Genomic DNA, 14,845 nt, shown 5'->3' with positions numbered 1-14,845 from the left:
AGTCCCGACGTACATGTTTTACGTCACCGCGTTCAGAACGATCGGATTTTCCGACAACTTTGTGTGACCGTGTGTATGCAAGACAAGTTTGAGCCAACATCCGTCTGAAAAAATCCTAGGATTTTGTTGTCGGAATGTCCGAACAAAGTCCGACCGTGTGTACGCCCTATAAGAGGCGGAGGGCGCTGGAGAGCGGCGGGAGGGGGGGTGGCACCTCTCCCGCCGCCGATAACGGTGATCTCGCGCTGAACTCGCCGCAGAGACCACCATTATCGTACACAGAACCGGCTCCTGTAAAGATGGATACCTCAGTTGTGGCAGCACCTGCTGCCGTTACCGAGATATCCCTCTTCAAAATGCCGACGTATATGTACAGGAGCAGGTCGGTAAGTGGTTAAAATGATTGCAGCCAAACATAGTGGAGGGAGATTTCTGCAGCATATTTGGCAAGTACAGAATTGCAGTATATATAAAATAATATGCAAAGTGGTTGGGGGGAAGCTACAGAATGGCAAAGATGTTTTTATTACAAATTATGTGAGCAGACTGCAGTTCCTCTTTAATGTTTTCTTGAGAACCGCCATATTTGCTTATTAGAAATGTAAGCTCTGCTTCAACCTTGGAAATGTCTTTCAGTGGTGGAAGGTTAGTAGTTTTCAGAAAGAAGATAACATCGTTTTAGGTTTGCTCACAGGCAGTGACAAGGGCACTACATTTCTAGCAAGATCAATAGTTTTCTGTATTTAATAAAAATGAATGCAGCTACCACATTTTAGGACTTCTAAGCTGCAATAACGTAAAAAAGTGCAGCCAATCTTTTATTAAAGCTACACATTTTAAGCTTCTTCTTAACCATTATTTATTTCAGTTAACTCTATAATGCCAGACAAAGAAACCAATGTGTTTTGGAAGTTTGCATCCTTAATAACTAAAATTTGCAGAGTATTTCTTTTTTAAATTCAAGTGATACTGAAGATTTTTTGTTTGTCATTTAAAAAAAAAAAATGTTATACTTGCCTGCTCTATATATAATTGGGAAGTACCACTCTAGGGGTGGGACTATACCGGCACTAATAAATTACAATGGGAATATAAAAAAACGTAATTTATTGGTACAAAGGATTAAAACCAGAAATATGGTACGTGGTCATAAAAATGCGGCATGCAACATTACATACAGTGGCTATAAAGTCTACACACCCCTGTTAAAATGTCAGATTTCTGTGATATAAGAAAATGAGACAAAGATAAATAATTTCAGAACTTTTTCTACTTTTTAATGTGACCTATAAACTACAACTCAGTTGAACAACAAACTGAAATCTTTTAGGTGGATCGAAGTAAAAAAACAATATGGTTGCATAAGTGTGCACACCCTTAAACTAACACTTTGTTGAAGCACCTTTTGATTTTATTACAGCACTCAGTCTTTTTGGGTATGAGTCTATCAGCATGGCACATCTTGACTTGGCAGTATATTTGCCCACTCTTCTTTGCAAAAACACTCCAAATCTGTCAGATTGCGAGGGCGTCTCCTGTGGACAGCCCTCTTCAGATCACCCCACAGATTTTCAATCCAATTCAGGTCTGGGCTCTGGCTGGGCCATGCCAAAACTTTAATTTTCTTCTGGTGAAGCCATTCCTTTGTTGATTTGGATGTATGTTTTGGGTCGTTGTCGTACTGAACAATAAACTTCCTCTTCATGTTCAGCTTTCTAGCAGAAGCCTGAAGTTTTTGTGGCAATATTGACTGGTATTTGGAGCTGTTAGTAGTTCCCTCTGTTCCAGCTGAAAAAAAAAACTCCAAAGCATGATGCTGCCACCACCATGCTTTACTGTGGATATGGTGTTTTTAGTGATGCGCAGTGATTTTGCTCCAAGCTTATCTTTTGGAATTATGGCCAAGAAGTTCAGCCATGGTTTCATCAGACCAGAACCCATTTTCCCACATGCCTTTGGGAGATTTCAAATGTGTTTTTGCAAAATTTAGCCGGGGTTGGATATTTTCATAAGAAAAGGCTTCCGCCTTGCCACTCTACTCCATAACCCAGACGTATGAAGAATACGGAAGACTGTTGTCACATGTACCACACAGCCAGTACTTGCCAGATTTTCCTGCAGCTCCTTTAATGTTGCTGTAGGCCTTTTGGCAGCCTCCCTTGTTTTTTCATCACTTTTGGAGGGACGTCCAGTTCTTGGTAATGTCACTGTTGTGCCATATTTTCTCCACTTGATGACACTCTTCACTGTGATCCATGGTATATCTAATGCCTTGGAAATTCCTTTGTACCCTTTTCCTGACTGACACCTTTTAACAATGAGGTCCCTCTGATGCTTTGGAAGCTCTCTGCGGACCATGGATTTTGCTGTAGGATGCGACTAAGAAAATGTCAGGAAAGACCTACTAGAACAGCTTAAATTTTTTATTTATTTTTTTTTTTTTTCAAATATCTTTTTATTAATTTGCAATAATTTAAAAATAAACAAAAAAACCCAAAAGAAAAGAAAAACATTTAAACATATATTGGTCTTACGTGATGTCAATGTGGTCTTTGTGGGAATTTTACATTTGTTACATCATACATCAATAATAAGCATAAAGCACGGAATGGGGTGATATGTATAACAGCACAGTTCACTGGGTCACTAGGTAATGTAATTCACATTTGTATATGATGAGATGATCCCTGATGGGATCATTGTTCACAGCTGCATCCACTTGAGAGCTATTTTGCGCAGATTCTATTAAGAGACCTCTGAAGCAGTGGAGGGGTCTGCCAGCCATTTAGACCAGACTTTGTCATATTTATTGGGGCAGCCTCTGTTAGCGTATGTGTCTTTATATAGAGGTAAGCTGTTGACAAGTTTTTTTTTACATAGGGAGAGAGGAGGGGGGTTGGTTTGCGCCAGCTAAGGGCTATGGCTTTGCGGCATAAAACAGCAGTCCCACTAGTGTGTGTCTCCCCACCGTAGGAATTAATTGTTCTATCAGGCCTAGCAAGCAAATTTCCATTGATAGTTGTAGTGGTACAGAGGTGATTTGCGAGAACAGCTTAACTTGAGCTTGAACCATGAGTTTGAATGTGATTGGTTAATTCTGAACACAGCTACATCCTCAGTTATAAGAGAGTGTGCACACTTATTCAACCACATTATTTTAGTTTTTACTTTGTTTACTTCGTTTTAGTTTATCAATTGAGTTGTACAGTTTATAGGTCACATTAAAGGTGGAAGAAGTTGTGAAATAATTTAGCTTTGTCTTTTTTTTTTTTTTACATCACAGAAACCATACCTTTTAACAGGGGTGTGTAAATTTTTTATATTCACTCTATATGTTAAAATGATCAAGTGACCTCTAACGCGTTTCGGGATTGGTTTTGGAGAGCAGCCTAGATCCTCCTCCTTTCGGGTCCCTCTTTGGCAATCTTCGCCACCCTCTCCTGCCAAGTGCCCCCACAGCAGGCAACTTGCTATTTGGGTACTCGAGCCACTGCTCTGTGTCCATTCAGACACTGAGCCACTGCTCAATTGGCTCGCTGACTTTGATTGACAGCAGTGGGATCCCATGGTGCTTCACTGAATGTCTCAGCCAATCAGGAGGGAGAGTCGCAGACAGCCAAGTCTCTCGTGCAACATTGCTGAATCGCGATTGGGCTCTGGTAAGTATTGGGGGGGGGGGGGGGGGGGTTGTTGCACACAGTTTTTTTTCCTTAATGCATAGAATGTATTAAAATAATAAACCTTTTGCCTTTAGAACCACTTTAAATATTGGCTGACGTTCACGTTCATCTGTTGATCTGTCAGTAATACACTTCTGTTTTAGGGTGACAATACTTACTGTGCTTAAGAGGGCTTTCACACTGAGCAGCCTAGGGTGTCAACGGTAAAGCGGCGCTATTTTTAGTGCTGCTTTACCATTGTTTTACCGGCTCTATTCGGCCGCTAGCAGGGCGGTTTTAACCCCCCGCTAGCGCCGGAAATGGGGTGAAATCCGCCTGCAAAACGGCGTCGGTATTGTAGCGCTGCCCCATTGATTTCAATGGGGAGTAGCCGTGGAGGAGCGGTGAGTTCACCGCTCCAAAGAAGCTGCTGGCAGGAGTTTTTCTGGTGCCCTGCCAACGCACCGCTCTAGTGTGAAAGCACTCAGGCTTTCACACTGGAGTGAATGGAGCCGCTTTTTTCAGGCACTATGCAGGCGCTATTTTTAGCGCTGTAGCGCCTGAAAAACGCCGGCAGTGTGAAAGGAGTCTTATGGTGGAGCAGGATTGTCACTCTAGGACAGGAATACAGAACACCTCCCTCTTGCTCTTCTTCATTGTAGAAAGGAAGGTTTCTGTAGTTCTAAAACTTCCTGATAACATTGTTTGAAATTTAAACTGCAGGACAGGATTTTTGTTAGGATCAACAGGTATTTTTTGCACTTATTGAATAGATATAACTCTTTCAGCGGTATATTTAACAAACCAAAAGGGAAGAAATAAGATACAAATCTTGTGTAATATTAAAGTGTTTGTAAAGGGGGTTTTTTTGTTTTTGTTTTTTACCATACTTGCCTGCTCTGTGCAGTTGGTTTTGGACAGAGAGGCCCTAATCCTACTTTTTCTGGGGTCCCCCGGGGGCGCTCCTGGCTCCTCCTCTTCGGCGAGGGCCCCCACGAAGAGCCGTTTTCCATGGGGACACCCTTGCAGGGACTCTGCTGCGTCCATTGACAGACAGCAGGACTTTGGCCCCGCCCGGACTCCCGTGTCGCTGCATTTGATTGAGAGCAGCGGGAGCCAATGGCTCCTGCTGCTATCCATTGAGCACCCGAGACAGCAGCTGGAGCTGCTGGGCTCCTTCTCATTGCTGGAACTAACAGGTTCAGGTAAGAAAAGGGGGGTTCTGGGGGGCATAGAGGTGAAAAACCCTGAGACTTTACAACTCCTTTAATATAACAAGAAGAGAGGTTCATTGTGAGCATTTACATTTTACCTTAGTGGGCCCCAATCCCCTCCCCCATATTTTGTGTAAGATCACTTACTTACCTCTACTCTGCTGAGATATTTAGTTTGCAGCCTGTGTTGTATTTATGTATTATATATAGCATATCACAATTTTCTTCTGATTCTTTTTCTTTTTCCCTTTTTTGTGTTGTAGGTTGAACAATCAAAAGTTCTAATTAAAGAAGGTGGAGTTCAGCTGCTTCTCACAATAGTAGACACACCCGGGTTTGGTGATGCAGTCGATAATAGCAACTGGTAATGGTCGTTTTTTTTTTTTTTTTTAATTTCAAAAATTTTTATTGCCCGTTCGTTGAGCGGTACCTGTAGCATTTAATTCTACTTAGCACCTTTTCTGCCTTTACGTTCTGCTCCTGCAGATGAAAACTAATATGACAGCCTGACACAATGATAATAGTTGACAAAAGTTTTATAACCCTTTTTTTATACAGTTCATCCATAACACTCAGTTTTAAAGTGGTTGTAAACTCTGTTACAACACTTGTACCTACAGGTAAGCCTATAATAAGGCTTACCTGTAGGTACTGTAAATATCTCCTAAACTTGCACAGTTTAGGAGATATTCACTATATGCGCTGCTGCCGACATCATCGGCACGTGCGCACAGAAGAAACTGCCCATTCGTGCCGTTTCTTCAGAACCCATGCCGTGACTGGCGGCACCTGCTCGCATGTGTGGGAGTCATGTCATCGTGGCTCCGGCCAATCACATAGGCTGGACCCGGAAGTAACTCCGGTGAAAGATGTCGGCCGTGGGAGCAGAGTGCAGGGCATCGTTTTAAGGTAAGTATTTATTTCATAATGTGCTAGTATGCAAATCATACTAGCACATTATGCCTTTGTCTTGCAGCATTTGTTTGTTTTTTCCAGAGGTTTGCAAACTCTTTAAAACTATGCTGGGCTTTTTAAAGGCCAGCACTGTGGACATCATTCTTGACAGCCTGTGTATAACTGAACCAAACAGCCCAGATGAGTTTAAAAGCACTATAAAGCTGTTTTGTAGTGGTATGTAAGCATTCATTGGTAAATGTGTCATACACAGGACAATTTAACAAGACGACTTTCCAGTTCTTGGTCCCCCTCCACATTGTTTGTAAAGCCTTTTCCTTCCCTTCCAAGGTACTTGCACATGTATCATTGTTAAAAGAGCTTCATAGGCATTGTAAATTCAGACTGCTGTTACTTCACCTGAGCCAGGTGGGAGCAGTCATGCACAGTATTTTGAGGCAGGTTTACTCCTCCTCCTCGAACATTTTTAAAAAACAGGTTGAAATGAGGACATAGAACCTCTGTCAGGCTTATATTGTAGGTCTACATCCATAAAGTAGAATTCCGTCTTTCGTCCTGCCACAGTGACAACTACACCCTTTATTTCTCAGCTGCTGCCACAAGAAAGTGAGATGAATCTGTCCAGATCACACAGAGCCATTCAGAGTTGATAGAACCATTTAATCCCAAGTAAATCTTGAACACATTGGCTAGAGTAAAGTCTAATGCACACTATTTTTTATTTTTTTTTTCCGTTCAACCCAGCGGGCTGAATGAAAAAAAAAAAACGGAAGAGTTTGGGAGGAGCCACTGTACTAACAATTCAATGTTAGTACAGCGATCTCCCCGCTAAGCTCCCCTCCAAGCTCCGCTTCCACGCAAAAACACATCGGCCAGCGTTCTCAGCAATTGGCATCTGATACCGATCGGCAGATCTTTTTCAGTCATGCCCCTTCAACAGAAGCTGGACCAGCTGCCGTACGCATGGGCCGAATTTTGGGCGGTTTCTTATGAACCAGCCGCCCGTGTGTATAGGGCTTTAGGCTTTAAATAAAATGTTAAAAAAAGTGCCATTAAAACTTTAAGGATCTAATATATTAGCCACTTAAAGCGGAGTTCCACCCAAAAGTGAAATTTCTGCTTTAAGCACTCCTCGCCCTTTTTTTTGGGGGGGGGGGGGGGGAGAGTGGGTGCCTAGTTTTGAGTGGGACTTCCTGTCCCACTTCCTGCTTCCGACTACGGGCCACCTAGGCGACGACTCTTCCTCTCCCCCTAGGCGGCCCCTCCCTCCCTGCAATCTTCTGGGACACGTCACAGGTCCCAGAAAACTGCCTGTCCACTCAGAGCGCAGCGCAACACGCGCATTCGTAGTGTGTGCCCAGCCGTGAAGCCGCAAGCTGTTACTGCCGGGTGCCCACAGTTTCAATGGAGGCACTGCGGAGAGGAGGGAGAGAAGAGCGAGGCTCTGTGTGGCCACATCGCTGGACCGCGGGACAGGTGAGTGTCTGTTTATTAAAGGTCAGCAACTGCACTTTTTGTAGCTGCTGACCTTTAATAAATGAAAAAAGCCTGGAACTCCGCTTTCAATTTTAAAATTTTGCTCTTTTTCATTAGTTATTTGTTGGGTGGAATAACTACAGTAAACATTTTTTCTTATTTCAGTTGGCAGCCGGTTATTGACTATATTGACAGTAAATTTGAAGACTATCTTAATGCAGAATCTCGTGTCAACAGACGTCAGATGCCAGACAACCGTGTGCACTGTTGTTTGTACTTTATTGCACCTTCAGGTCATGGGTGAGTGTTCACATAAATTGACCTGTACAGCAATTATGAAAATGTATAACACTGTTTTTAAAGTTGAATTCCAGGTTTATTGTTCCAGGCATGCCCAAACAAACTATTTATATTTCAGAAAGATGTGACCACTGTGTGTTCTTTAATATACAATAGGCGGCAGCAGTACGGGCGACTTCCTCTTTGCTACTGGAATTGGAGAGTATTGGGCTCAGTTCTTCTCCACAATCCAAGAGAAGCCTTGCATATTTATCAATGAATACAAGGCTTTCACCTCAGAGGAAGCCTTGTATTCATTGATAAATGATGAAGTACAGAACATGTTTTGTTTTTTCTTTAAATCCAGAAAACGTTGAATTAATAAAAGCTAACACGGCTGTCTGGTTTTTTTAGCAAGGATGCAGGGGAATGAAATCTGTATTTATTAGCTTAAAGTAATTTAAAGCTGAGCTGCACTCAGATAGCTAACACAGCTGAAATACATGTATTACATGTAAAATGTTTCATGTGGAAGCTAAGTGACTAATTCTCCATTATATGTGTTCTCTCCTTGTGATTGGCAGTGGGCAGATTTCAAAGCCAGGCTGTTTATTAGCTAGGGATCCACCTACTGTCAATCACAAGGGGACCTGCTGGGGAAATAGAGCCCCTTAAACCCTGTTAGGCTCTTTCCACACAGCTACAAAACTCTTTGGACATGGATGGGGTGGAGCTCAGCTGCGTTTTTGGGCCACTGCATGTGGTTCCTGCCCAATATTCATGGGCCTGTTTCCCACGCTGACATTTGTCATACGGAGACACGGCCAAATTCTACAAAGTGTCTACAACACTCTTTGTATTCCCCAGATTATGTTCAAGACTGCTATGTTCCCTCGAAAAAAAGAAACAAATTAAGTCTTTATCTGTAATGCAAATAAGGAGCGACCAAGCTTTTTTTATCTGTTAGAAAACCTGACTCTACATGCTTTCGTCAAGCTAAATTCTCCCCCCGTACTGCATAGCCTGTATAAAAGAGATGTGTAAATAATTTTTTTTAATCTGCTCCAGTGTAGTCGTGAGATCCAGAGGCTCCAGCTCCCTTGTGTCAGAGTGGCTGCTGCAGGGGATAGGAGCGAATGCTGACAAGGGAGGGGCAGTGGGAGTCGACGGGTGATGTCATGGCACCGTTGTCGGGCACTCTCTTGCAAGGGGGAGCCTTTATTACCAGTTAAAATGTTGGTTCACTTTTACAGAAAATCTTTAGGATGGGCTTACACTGGATCCCCTCTCCTTAGAAAATCATTCTGCACTGCATAGAAATGAATCTCCTCTTTTATATATAGTATTTTCTTTTAGTTAAATTAGTGAAATGACTGCTTTTACAGTATCAAAGGGTGTTTTCCCTGTCTTCGGCTCTGTCTTGGTTTCACCTACCCCCCTGATTACCGCATCATAGCCTCAGCTTTTCCTGACAGAGTGAGAAGCACATTCCTGAACCCGCCCCTCCTGTACAGGCATATTGAGTGCACTTTGAATTCTGGGACATGTAGTTTTTCAGGTCAGTAAACTATAATCCCAGATGATATGGGCAGCAGGAAATGAGGCGCTCTGCGTGCATTTTATGAAAAACAGCCATAGAATTCTTGATACCAGAACACAGGGATAAAAATAAGTCGATTTTCATAAACATGACTATGCATGTAAAGATTAGCATCTATGTTAGGCTTTTTTTTTTTTTTTTAAAGGTGTTTATTTTTGGATTTTTACAATGAAAATAATACAAAAAAGATGAAATAATAAAAGAACCAAGAATACAGACTGCTCTACATACATGTATGTCGTAGGTATTTAGCTCCATGAAGATATAGCATAAATCATGAAGTAGTACAGCTGTATAAAACAGTAATACCCCAACCAGAACAAAGTCACACCATTCATACACACACCCATACACACTTCTGTCACCCACGACCACCAGTAATACAGCATAATTCCGGCACACCTTGTGGAATAAACTCTCACCAGAACGTATACAAATTTCCATCCACATTAAGATATATGTCAAGTAATGTTTGCTAAGAACACATCTCCTCGCCTCCTCACTGAGATAACTGCGAGGAGAGGACATCCCCCCAGAAGTCCCCTGAAACATCCAGCCATGGCTGCCAGATCTTGGTGAACTTCCTAGGGCATGCCCTACTCTTGTATATCAACTTAAATTTTGGGAGAGTCCCATGAACAATACGGAAGAAGGCTTGGGCTGAAGGGGGTTCAGTATCTTTCCAATGCAGTAAAAATGTCTTACGTGCATAAAACAATAAAATACGTATCAACATCCTAGCGTGAGTACGAGGAACACTATCATTTAGTACTCCCAAAAGTCCGACCTCTGCAGTTTGCGGCAGCGGTATATGTAGCTTACAGCTGAAAAAGGAAAAAACATCTTTCCAGAATGCTGTAAGTCCAGGACATGTCCAAAACATATGAAAGAAATCAGCAGCAATCCTTTTACATCTAGTGCATGCAATATCTTGACCCAGTCCCGTTGCAACCAACCTAGCGGGTGTATAATGTAAGTGATGTATAAACTTAAATTGTATCAGGACATCAGCTGTACTGATGATATCCTGAAAGCATATTTCCACTGCCTCCTCCCAGTCCTCTTCAGAAAGCTCAGGCATAATCCTTTGCCATTTACATTGAGAGTTCTGAAAAGGATCCGCGCCCATCACCTGAAGGCGCCCATAAAAGGTCGTCACAAGTTTGTTTATCTCTGGAAATGACAGAAGGTCCTCCATGGAGGATTCCTTGAGCTCTATGGTCAATGAGCCAAATTGTGTCTTGAGGGCATGTCGCAATAAAAGGTATTTGAAGAAGAATTTGTTTGCAATGCCATATTTAAATCTAATGGATTCAAAGGGCAGTAGTATATTGTCCTCAAAAATATGTGAGAGGTGTGTGATCCCAAAACGGGCCCACCACGCCGAATCTGGATGACCATAGAGCTCGGGAATATTCGGGTTCCGCCACAGAGGAGTCTGTGGCGAAATATCGACTTGGGATTGTGTCAGTATCTTTCCCCCCTCCCTCCAGGCCATAAAGCAAACCTCAGCGGGGGAAAATCTGGAACCACCTGTTTTTTTTGACCTATGTAGTTCGTCCTTCAAGGAGGTAGGGGATGCAAATAAAGATAATAGAAGAGCCGTGGACGGAGCTTGGGGATCAGAGTGCAACCAATCATGGATATAAGTGAGCTGGGAAGCGAGAAAATAGTTCCTTAAATTTGGGCAAGCCAATCCGCCCACAGGCTTGGCCGCTTGTAATGATGATTTGGCTATACGAGGTTGGCTACCGTTCCAAATGAAAGTAAACAGGGCAGAGTCAAGTTTTGCAAATAATGTTTTGGTAAGGAAAACCGGGGAGGCCCTAAAGCTATAGAGAAATTTTGGTAGAAAGATCATTTTAAATATGTTTATGCGACCAATTAAATTAAGGGGCAATGACGACCAGGTATGGAATTTCTCCGTCATCTGTTGGACTATAGGGGTGACATTAAGTTCCTCGTACCTAGAAAGGTCAGTATGTATCTGGATACCAAGGTACTTAAGGGAGAGCGTCAGTTGAATGCATGACCTCTGTAGATAGTTGTAAGGGGAAGGGGGACCGATAGCCAAGGCCTGCGATTTTTCCCAGCCCACTCGGAGTCCTGAGACCGCACCAAACTCCACCACCTGCATTAGTTTAGTAAAAGAGCTTTCCCTTCCATCTAGATATACCAGGGCATCATCTGCGTATAAGGAGATTTTTTCCTCCAACGGGCCCGAGCGGATGCCCCCAATCTCGGCCGTCTGCCGCACAGCCAGAGCCAATGGCTCAATGGCTATTGCGAACAGCAGGGGAGAGAGAGGGCACCCCTGCCGAGTACCCCATCCTAAGGAAAATGGTGCAGAGATATCCATGTTTGTACGAACCCTAGCTCTTGGGTCTGCATATAGTAAGCGGACCCAGTGAATAAAAGTTGGGCCAATACCCATCCGTGCCATAGCTTCCCATAAAAAAGGCCAACTCACAGTATCAAAAGCTTTTAGTATATCTAGGGACAGAACTAGCCCAGGTCGCCCCGCACGTGCCGCCTCATGAACATGTAGGTACAACCTTCGGATATTATCAAATGTACTCCTGCCAGGCATGAAACCGGATTGATCTGGTGGTATAAGGGCGAGGATTTTTGCTAAGATCTTTACATCACCATTCAGAAGTGAAATAGGCCTGTAGGATCCGCAATGTTTACTATCCTTACCGGGTTTGGGTATAACCACAATAAGTGCTTCGTTTAAGGATTCAGGAAGCTTCCCTAACTTAAGGGAGTCTTGAAACAATTTGAGGAGCCTAGGAGCCAGTACCTCTGCATGCGCTTGGTACCACTCCGAAGGAAGCCCATCCAGGCCCGGAGCTTTATTAGAGGGAAGGAGGCTTATGGCCTTGGTGACCTCCTCCAGCGTGATGGGTTTGTCTAGGAGGGACTGCTGGGAGGTGTTGAGTACCGGGAGGTCAAGGGATTCAAAGAAGCCCATAAAGTCTGTCTCTGGAGGGATTTCCGTGCCCTTATATAATGTGGCATAGAAGTCCGTGAAGGTTTTATTAATAGTCAATGCGTTGGATGTAATCGATCCGTCAGGTAAGTGAATTGCAGCAATCGTGGTTCCCTGAGAGTCCGCGTGAGCAAGATATGCCAGGAGTCTGCCATTTTTCCCACCATGTTCATGTATACGAGCTGAGAGGTACAACTGCTGCTTCCTGGTCAAGTCCACCAAGTGCAACTGCAGCGCCAGGTGGGCCTCAGTCAGCACGCCTCTGGTTTCAGAGGAGGGGGTGCCCGCATGACGAGCACGAGCCTCCTCCAAAACCTTCCGAAGCTCATCTTGTGTCCTCCTCCCGGCAGATCTGTAGCTCTTGATTCTAGAAATATAGGAACCCCTTACCACGGCCTTAAAGGCATCCCAAACAGGACCCACAGGAGCAGAGTCAGTATTAAGAGACCAATAAATAGTCATGTCAATCGGGATGCCCTCAGCTATCTCCGGAGTAGAGATCCAGAGAGGGCTGAGTCTCCAAGTTCGAAACCCGGGTCTATGGCTCATAGTCAAATCCACCTGTATCATAGAATGGTCAGATTCCGTCTGGGGGAGATACGCTATGGATTGAACAACCGGTAAGAAATCCTTTGTGGCGAGAGCAAAATCAATTCTGGAAAGGGCTGCATAGGACCTAGACTGGCAGGAGTACACTTTGGCCTCTGGAAATTTCCAGCGCCACAAATCCACATATCCATAGGTATTACACCACGCACGGAGCAACCCGGACTCAGACTTCAAAGGTTTTAATCTATCTAGGTCAGGTTGCAAGACCGAGTTGAAATCCCCAAGGATAAGCATAGGACAGCTAGGCAGATTTGCAAACTGAATATCAAGACCAGAAAACATCGCAGCCGTGACCGGAGGAGGGGAATACACCGCCACCAGAATAAGGGGTGTGTCATGTATCGATACATGTAAAATAACATACTGCCCCTTGGGATCTAGGACAACTTGGTGACACACGAAGGGCAATCCCTTAAGGATTAATATGGCTACGCCCCGGGCATAATTTGAGTAGGTAGAGTGGTAATGGTTGGCTACCCAGTGTTTTTTGAGCGCCATCACCTTGGCCCCCATTAAATGAGTCTCCTGAAGACACAGGATATGTGGTTTATTAAGTTTCAGGGCCGCAAAGATGGATGCTCTTTTAAATTTAGAATTCAACCCGCGGACATTCCACGAGCAAACAGTTACGTTAGACATGGAGTTGATAGCATGGGTGCATACGGGTCAGGAGGGGTCTGAAGAAGAATCCCTCCCCCGGTCACGGCCACATATACAATTAAGGGTCGCAGTGCCAGACATTCATTCAACCATACATACATCATACATACAACCATACAACAACAGACATTGTCACATTCAATACCCAACAGGGGTATTAATTCCCCTGCCCAGCTCCAAAAAAGGGGAGTGGGCCTATACCCTAAACTTGTATCGTGCCTGGGGCGCATGGCCCGGAACAGGAGGCAGGAAAAAAATGTAAGCTCAAAGGCCACAAAAAAAGTCATTAGTCAATTATAATGTTTCAAAAGGAAATAAAATAAGGGGACTGAGCCCCAAGGCAGCTCGGGCCCGGTTATAAACCGGGACTTGGTACTCTCCCTCCGGAGACAAGTAGGATCCTCCAAGGTCAGCACATGTCCGTACCGAAACGGAAAAAATTGCCCATCATAACCAATATAGCAAAAAAAAAGGGGGGGAGAAGGGGGAGGAAAAAAATTATAATGCAGGCAAGGGGATCCCAAAGAGGAGAAGAAACTTCTGTTAAAGCTGTGGAGCCATCATAATGTGGGGATCCGCTTCAGGCAGGAGGCTTGGGAGGGCGGGGTATTGCTTCCCACCAAGACATGGCATCTTGTGGGGATTGAAAGAAATGAGCTTTCCCTTGATATGTGACCCGAAGGGTGGCAGGAAAAAGCATGGAATACTGAATATCTTGTTCCCGAAGTTTCTGCTTGATCCGTTGATAGCTGGCTCTACGGTTGCGAACTGTCGCTGAATAGTCTGGAAAGAGTGACACCACTGCATTATTAATGCGGAGACTTCCTTTCCGCCTGGCGGCCCCCAAGATGGAGTCGTGGTCTCTGTAATTAAGGAGACGAATCACCATCGTACGTGGGGGGTGACCTTCTGGTAGGGGGCGCCCAGGGACTCGGTGGGCCCTCTCGATCACAAAACAGGGGGATAACTGTTCTCGGCCAAACTCTTGCTCAAGCCAGCTCTCTAGGAAGGCTACAGGGTCAGACCCCTCCACCCGCTCCGGAAGTCCAACCAGGCGCAGGTTGTTCCTGCGTAGGCGGTTTTCAAGGTCGTCGACCTTATCCTCCAAAGTTGTAATCTTTCCCCCATATGTATTGAGTCTAGGTAAAATGGGAGCAATAGTGTCCTCCAAATCACTGATACGTTGTTCAGTCTCGGTAACCCGGCCACGCAGCTTGTGTACATCTTGCCGCATAATAGTTAAGTCTATCTTAAGCCCATCCACCTTCCCCACCAGATCTGCATGGTTTACCTTGATAATGGCCAGGACATCTGCCAGGGTAGGTTCCTTGGCGCCATCCGCGACCGCCGGCCCCGGGGTCGGTACCGGAGGAATGGCTGCAGGGTCCGGAATCTCTGGGGAGGGTGGTGGGGATCCGTCCAGGCCATCACCGAAAAGATC

General features: G+C 44.4%; 1 protein-coding gene across 1 annotated transcript in view; it reads left to right on the top strand.

The window, feature by feature from the left end:
• Positions 1–14,845, top strand: part of SEPTIN7 (septin 7) — a gene marked incomplete in the record, with an annotated part of 203,744 nt that overhangs the window by 127,471 nt on the left and 61,428 nt on the right. The window contains 2 exon segments of the mRNA XM_073630520.1: positions 5,137–5,237; positions 7,430–7,564. Coding sequence (XP_073486621.1) covers positions 5,137–5,237; positions 7,430–7,564 — 236 coding nt within the window.

The sequence above is a fragment of the Aquarana catesbeiana genome, linkage group LG05 (assembly GCF_042186555.1).
Source record: "Aquarana catesbeiana isolate 2022-GZ linkage group LG05, ASM4218655v1, whole genome shotgun sequence".
Taxonomy (NCBI): domain Eukaryota; kingdom Metazoa; phylum Chordata; class Amphibia; order Anura; family Ranidae; genus Aquarana; species Aquarana catesbeiana.
Note: the sequence above shows the minus strand (reverse complement) of the source record. Positions and strands in the feature narration are given on the sequence as shown.